We start from the raw sequence: 7,747 nt of genomic DNA on the forward strand, positions 1-7,747 counted from the left end.
ACCTTGATATTTAAATTCAAAAGTTTTCACCCCCCGGCTCTTAATGCGTCTTGTTTTCTTCTGGAGCATCAGTGAATGTTTGAACTTTTTTTAGTAGTTGAGTTTGAGTCCCTCAATTGTCCTCAGTGTGAAAAGATGGATCTCAAAATTATACAGTCACTGCTGGAAAGGGTTCAAATATGCAAAAAAATCATTGAAAACTGAAGAATCTGCAGGACCTGGAGGATTTTTCTGAAGAACAGAGCTCAGTTTAACTGCTCAGGACAAACAAGGGACTCATGAACAACCATCACAAAACAAAAAAACAGTTGTGGATCATCCAGGTAACCACAAGTAGTTTTGAGATTCAATGGTTCACAAACTTTTGAATGGGGCCATTTTAATAAATTCAGCTATTGTTTTGTCTCGTGAACTAAACGCAAACATCTTTTATGTAAAATATCTTACTCAGGACAGTACTAAATAAAAAATAACATGCATTTTGTATGATCTCACTTATTTTATTAAAATTGTTAACATTTTCACAGATTCTGCAAGTGGTTCACATACTTTTTCATGCCACTGTATGCATCAATCAAATGCCTTTAGAAATTAAATCATGCTGACTTTAAAGTCAATATGACAAATAAATTGGTACAAGGTTATTTTAAAGTTAACAAATGGATAACTTGTATTTTAATAGTTATAATACTACAAGACAGTAGGCATTGCAAAAATAATTTAAAAAAAAGCTTATTTGTTTAGGGAAGTGAAGCCCAAAACAAATTGACACAGTCAAATCAGAGTTCACAATTACAGTACATTACATTACAGTAAGGTTAAACTATTTTTTCTTTGTTTCTCTTCCAATGATGGCTTTTTTAGTGTTTTTCTCTGGATGTAAAAGGATTATGTAGCACTTTGGGGCAAATATGGCCACCAATAATCCAAAACTGGAAGCTAGGATGGCAAATATCTCCACAGCCACTGCATATTTCCCTGGTGAGCTCACATATGCTGGAACAAACGCAATCCAGACAGCACAAAAGATCAACATGCTAAAAGTAATGAACTTTGCTTCGTTAAAATGATCTGGAAGATTTCTTGCCAGAAAGGCTAAGAGGAAACTTACTGCTGCCAGAAAGCCAATGTAGCCCAGAAGCACTGCAAACCCAGCCACTGAGCCAATAGCACATTCATATACTATTTTGGAGCTAATATACTGGCTATTTTTATGGGGAGTTGGAGAAGCAGTTGATAGCCAGACTATGCATATTACCACCTGGAGGGCGGTTAGGACAAGAACTGTGCCTCTTTGTTGGGCTATTCCAAACCATTTCATTGTGCCTTTACCCTCAGGTCGAGATGATTTGAACACAGCTATTACCACCATAGTCTTGACCAGGATGCTTGAGATGCACAGGACAAAGCTTATGCCAAACACAGCATGTCTTGACTGACACGTCCACAATTGCGGCCGTCCAATGAACAGCAGCACACACAGGAAACACAGTTTGAGTGACATCAGCAGCAGGAAGCTGAGCTCTGAATTGTTGGCACGTACAATAGGAGTGTTACGGTGATGAGCGAAGATGACCATCACAAGAGCGCAGAAGCAGGTGCCGAGCAGAGAAGCAGTGGTCAGAGAGATGCCCAGAGGTTCCTCATAGGACAGAAACTCTACTTCTTTGGGGACACACTGATCCTTATCTGGATTGGACCAGAACTCATCTGGACATATTGTGCATTCGTTAGCATCTGTGTGAGAGACATAAGTGTATAAATAAATAAACAAATAAGATACAATTTTAAACAATATTCAAAATTTAGAATAGGAAATTTATGTCAATAATATTACCAGTTGTATTAGAAATCTCTCCATCTGCACATGGCAGGCAGTCAAAACAGCAGACAGGAAGGCCCTTCTTCCTGGCTCGTCTGGTTCCTGGGGGGCAGCTCTCACTGCAAACAGACCTTGGGGGCTGAAACAAACATAATCTGTTATCAGTCATGTGTTTGTCCTCTTTTTTACATTATGACAAGGTTTGTCTTTCCATTAGTTTTTCCTTATTTCTCTTATTATAGCTTTTACTAGTATACAGAGTATATATCTCCAGAATGACATTAACACGTAATGTTCATTTACTTTATTTGTCTCAAAGTTCCAGTATATTGCATCTTCATTCAGTGTGAGAACATTCCCTGTTGCTGCCCCTTCGTTGACCACACCAACTGTGCGGACGATGATTGATCCATCAGAGTTTGGCTGCCAGTTCATCACATCATATATGGCAAGAACATCTCCATTCTCATCAAATGACACATGATCCCCAAAGCCTGTGGTGAAGTTCACTTTCTGGAGGTAGTGAACCAGCTGTACAGTTTGTAGAATGGACAGGGGTTATATGTTGCACTTTTTATTTGACTTTTTGTGTCTACATTGTGAATCTGCAGTATATATTTGAACCTTACTTGCCAGGGCTGTAGGTTTGTTATGTCAGCACAACTGTTTCCACTGAATGGCCCTCTTCTCTCCTCACACTGCATCAGGTCATGAAGCGCATGTGCCAGGGCATAAACTGTTTTATACACATTATATGAGGCCCTCAGCTCTGATACATCTGTGTATGCCGTGTATGTGCTGCTCAGATCCTCTTGCCCTGAACACATTTTGTCTCCTCTACCTCCAGTGTTAAACCTGCACCCAAACATGTTTTCCCAGAAGATTTTCACCATATTGTTTCTTTGATCATTGTTAGGACGGAGGTGTTGCAGAAATTCATGAAGTCCTTTGATTTCTCCACGCCTGATGGCGATGCCCAGTGTGCCCCCCAGAAAGCGTAAAAGACGCTGAGTGTGAAACACAGGTGAAGTAGCCCAAGCTTCACTCGCAATCCACTGTCTGCCTGTTACATTCTGCAATACCACCTCGTCCATCAAAGGCAACACATATGTTGAAGTGGAGAACACCACCACCACTCTTGCAGTAGAGGCCTGAATCACTCCCACTATACGCTGTATATCTTTGTGGTTGTTATCTAGAGGCAAGATTTCAGAAAATGCAACACACCCTCCTAATACATGCACATTCTGGAGGAAGGATTGAGCAGCATAGTTGCCATAGTCATCATCACTGTAGACAAAACCAACCCAGGTCCATCCAAAATGGCTTAAAATCTTAATCATAGCCCGCACTTGGAAGGCATCACTGGGGATAGTTCTGAAGAAAGAAGGGTATTTTTTTCTGTTACTCAAACAGGAACAGGTGGCAAAGTAGCTAACCTAATAAGACAAAACAAAAAGGAGAGACAAAGAATGAGAATAAGAAAGATAGAGCTGTTGGAATTTTGTTCACATACAAACACATTCTTAAGGAATAAAAAAGATTCCGCTACTAATTAAAATAAGTGTACAGAAGCAATTACTAAAAAGTACAGAAAATGTGAATATTTTTTATTATTTTATTAGTCATTTTATTCTGCCTTACTATAGGTACTCGAAATAGTCCCAGAACACTAGAAATCGCAATAGAAGGAGTGGAATTTGAGTCTCCCACAATCCCAATAACTGGAGGAGAGCCAGTACAGTTGAGGTTAGATAAGGACTCCTCTGTTCCACTAAACAGGGATAAGGCAGCCCGGAATGCCATTCCTAGCATCACACAGTTGTCATAAAGATGGTAACCAAGAGTGATGTTAGGCAGCAGGTTTGGATTCTTATTGATCTCATCTATTGCAAAAACCATGGTTTGTGCCTGCTGGAAACTTGCCATATCAAATCTAAGAAAAAGCAAGATAAATGTTGATATTTAACAATTCTGAAAAGGTAATACAAAAAAGTAACACATTTCAGCAAATTCACACTAGCAATTAACAGTGACTTCTAGTGCATGAGTTGTTTTGTAAAGAATATAATTTTTTTTAGACATATTAAAAAAAAATTATCTCTCATCCATACACACACACACACACACACACACATTATATATATATATATATATATATATATATATATATATATATATATATATATATATATAAGCCTTGTATAGCTGTTCTTATCCACTCCAGACTCACTGCTCACAGTAAGGTGGTTCTGGTTCTGTTCTGAAGCTCAGTTCTGGGAACACTGTACGGAAGTGAACCTCAAAAAGGCCTCCAAGTATAACATCCCCAGCCTGGTACATCCCATTCAACCTGAAGTGTCCCTGGAGCTGACAGGTACCTGATTTGCGGATTGAAGCTGCAGAAATAAAGTTAAAGGACACATACAGGCAGATGCTTAGAGTGGTCCACATCTCTCTCAATTTCTGACCCACTCACCCACTCTGCTCACTAATTTATGATGAAGGTAGTGGGGGTGTTACTTATACAGAGCAGGCGGTGCCAATTATCCTTGCCTGGAATTTAGAGCATCACTAGATATGATTCCTTCAGTTTTCCTTATTTAAATTAGTGTAAATAATTGCAATTCAGTTTATACCTCTGGGGTCGACAAACACATTGAACGTGCATTTTGCTGGATTTTCTTCACATAGCAGCATTTATGGTCATACAGACAGAGCAGTACATCATTGAAACTGTAAAAGGTCTACTTTTGTATGTGTCCAGGGGCGCCCCCAAGGGGTGGCCAGGGGTGGCCGCATAAACTCTGGCCACCCCTGTGGCCACCCCAGTATGATTTTGCATTGGGTACTATTAATTTAAATGCATAATGTAAATTCACAAGTTCATGAAGTGAAAGAAAATAAAATGCCACCAAAAAAGATAGATTGACTGACGCCACCAGAGTAGCTGTTTCACTGCCACCAAGAGTCTAAATAGTAATGTCTACAGACCTGAATTTCAAATGTTATTTATACTGTGAAGAGGGTAGGGTAGGGGTGTGTGATATATTTAGTCTACGATTTTATCATAATTGTTGTTTTAACGATGCACAATCGATCGGACATCCCTGTATGTGATGTTGTCTTGTAGATTAGACAAGTGTCGGTGCGCATTTAGAGTGCACGCTTTCACTGTGTTAATAAATATCACATGAAGAGTGCTGTTTTTCTCCAGATATCAGCATAACAAATGTTATATAAATTGTTTACATTTTAGACATCATTGCCTGTTTTTGCACAATTTCGCCAACGAATATAGTTCAGATCAAATCCAGAGCATCGTATTGCGTCCCTGAGCAACAAATGGCGCTGTTTCTTTACTGAATTAATCAGCTTTTTGAACGAATAAGTTGAATCAACGAAAATTGGAAAAGATAGGCTACAAGTGACGACGAGGGAGCTTCACTTGAACAACAGTGAACTGCGGTCAGATGAGATGTTGTCAGACTATGTCAGTAAAATTCAGAAAAATGAACAGGTCCAATCAGCTGTTATTCTGTGCTCGCGGCGCGCACTCAAGAATTGCAGGCGCAAATGCGCCGGCGCGCGCTGCATAATTACTTTATTATAGCTTAAATAAAGCCCAAAAGAATACGAGCAATGACCGTCGTTGTTCTGTTGTAAGTTAAGTCATGAAATTACCACACATGCGATTAAAGCTGCCTCAAAACTGTGCATGCATGTATTTGTTAACATGGTTTTAAAGCTATTGTTATCCAATTTGTTGGCCTTAAAACGTCTTAAAAATGCACATATGTACACCAGAGAAATCTAAATTTTCTCGGGGGAGCATGCCCCCGAACCCCCCCTAGCAAAATATATTTTATGACCTCGGTAATTATGAAACCATAATGAAATCTGAGGTAAATGTGTATTTCTACAAATGTGCACACTTTTGGACTAAAACGATGTAGGTATGTGTATGCAAATAAATGGGACCAAACGCGACTGAATGTAAAGGTTTGTGTCCTCATTATTCTATTAATAACTACCAATTGATTTTGCATGTATGTATATGTATATACATATAGGCCTATAATATAGGCCCTATATATATATATATATATATATATATATATATATATATATATATTTTTTATATATATATATATATATATATATATATATATATATATATATATATATATATATATATATATATGCATACAATTTTTTTGTTGTTGTTGTTGTTGTTGTTGTTTTTGCCACCCCAAGAATTGCTGTGGCCTCGTCTGGCCACCCCTATTAAAATTTTCTGGGGGCGCCACTGAGAAGAAGAGCACGACTGGTTTCAGTTTAATTTCAAAGAGCAACAGATCCAGCTGAGGATTAAGGATAGTTCTTTATTTTTAAGTTCTTTATTCTAATAGCAATATGGACTAGTGTCTGTGAATATTAAACTGCAAAAAGACTGTTTAAATATGAATCCTGCATGTTATGAGTGTCTCTGTGTGAATGAATATGTGCGGTTTTGTTTACTACTCATACTTACATTAGTAAACATGCTATTTTTATATGAATGTACACATTGACTAGTTTGTCTTTCCCAAACTATATTCCTATACTGAGAATATTTTTAAAATAAAATGCCTAATAAGCAACGTATTAAACTGCTAATTAACATTTATATGATCTATAATATAACTGTCATGGTTATGTTCAGTTTAGTTCAATTTCTGTCATGTCTGTATTAGTTCTCATTTGTTTCTATGGTAACTATATATATATTCTTCCTTGTTTCAGTCATTCTTCCCATCTCAGTCACAGTCCTCACTGATAGACTCATTAGGTGCAGGGTCTTAATCTTCTGAGGTGTGAATCACAGCATTATTCATGGCCGTTGTAAACAAAAAAGTGTCTTACAAAATTTAAATCAATATATTGTTTTATGTGAAAGAGTAGGCAGGGTGATTTTCACATCATTTTGAAGCAAAAACTCTTTTTGTTGTTGTTGTTTTTCAATAACAATGCATAAACATAATTTACATAATAACAATGCATAAACAAAATACAAACATGTACATACATGTTGCTCACGAGTGTTGTTTTTGGCGGACTGTTTTAATTTTAGTTTTAGTCTAATCTTTGTGTCAAACGGTAATTTTAGTTTTTAATCGAGCGCAGCGTTAGTTCAGTCAGGCCACGTAGGCATAGTGCTGCGACCAGCTGGTCAGCTGTCAAATCGCTCCAATCATTACCATTCTCCTATTAGACACGGGACATATATACGTGGCATTGCTGCTCGGTAAGTATGCTCAAACTGCTCGCAAGCTTTGCGGTACTTGCCGCTTCCACCGGGGTGCCCTTTTTGCCCCCAGCAGCTGCTATTTCTCCCCAACTGCGCGCTCAAATCCTGTCAGGTAATGACATTATACTGTTTAAAATATTGCTATGCGCAGAAACTAACGAAAGAGGTTGTGGGGACATTTCTGTCATTCTTAAAGATAACGATCCAAGACTCACCAGAAGTTTAACCATGGCAGAATTTAACGTTGCTTCACCGTGTTTAGAGACATTATCCATGAAGTGTATCCAGACAGGAGAAAGGAATTAGATACCATCTACCATTATTTCGGATCTCACAATGTCTTACGGAGGTACTCTTTTCTACAAATACCACAAATCATTTTCATCTAAAGCAGCAATGTACTTTAAACTATTTTTGCTGCGTTGCTAACGCTCAATTAAGTGAAAGTACACCTTTAATGTACAAAATAAATATGATTTCACACAAAAGTGCTCAAAATGCACAGAATAAGCATATCTAGTGTGTTTTAACAAGAATTGAAGCATGTCATGAAATAAATCAATAATATAATATTTATAGAGATTTACTCATTTAAACTTGTTTTTAATTATTCAGTTTGGACTAAAGTATGGTAT

General features: G+C 37.7%; 1 protein-coding gene across 3 annotated transcripts; it reads right to left on the reverse strand.

Annotated features, from left to right (window-relative positions):
• Positions 1–457: 457 nt before the first annotated feature.
• Positions 458–4,364, reverse strand: LOC125254804 (extracellular calcium-sensing receptor-like). Of its 3 annotated transcripts, XM_048169634.1 has the most exons (7): positions 4,056–4,364; positions 3,467–3,758; positions 2,452–3,261; positions 2,126–2,353; positions 1,838–1,961; positions 1,112–1,737; positions 854–996 (listed from the first exon to the last, which is right to left on the reverse strand). In XM_048169634.1, exons 1-7 carry the CDS (start codon positions 4,274–4,276, stop codon positions 988–990), a joined length of 2,310 nt encoding a protein of 769 aa, XP_048025591.1. In that variant the 5' UTR covers positions 4,277–4,364; the 3' UTR covers positions 854–987. The 3 variants fall into 3 exon arrangements, with proteins under 3 accessions (XP_048025589.1, XP_048025590.1, XP_048025591.1); XM_048169632.1 differs by having other exon boundaries at positions 458–1,737; XM_048169633.1 differs by having other exon boundaries at positions 458–1,737; positions 4,063–4,191.
• Positions 4,365–7,747: the final 3,383 nt, after the last annotated feature.

This window comes from Megalobrama amblycephala, linkage group LG19 (genome assembly GCF_018812025.1).
Source record: "Megalobrama amblycephala isolate DHTTF-2021 linkage group LG19, ASM1881202v1, whole genome shotgun sequence".
Classification (NCBI taxonomy): Eukaryota; Metazoa; Chordata; class Actinopteri; order Cypriniformes; family Xenocyprididae; genus Megalobrama; species Megalobrama amblycephala.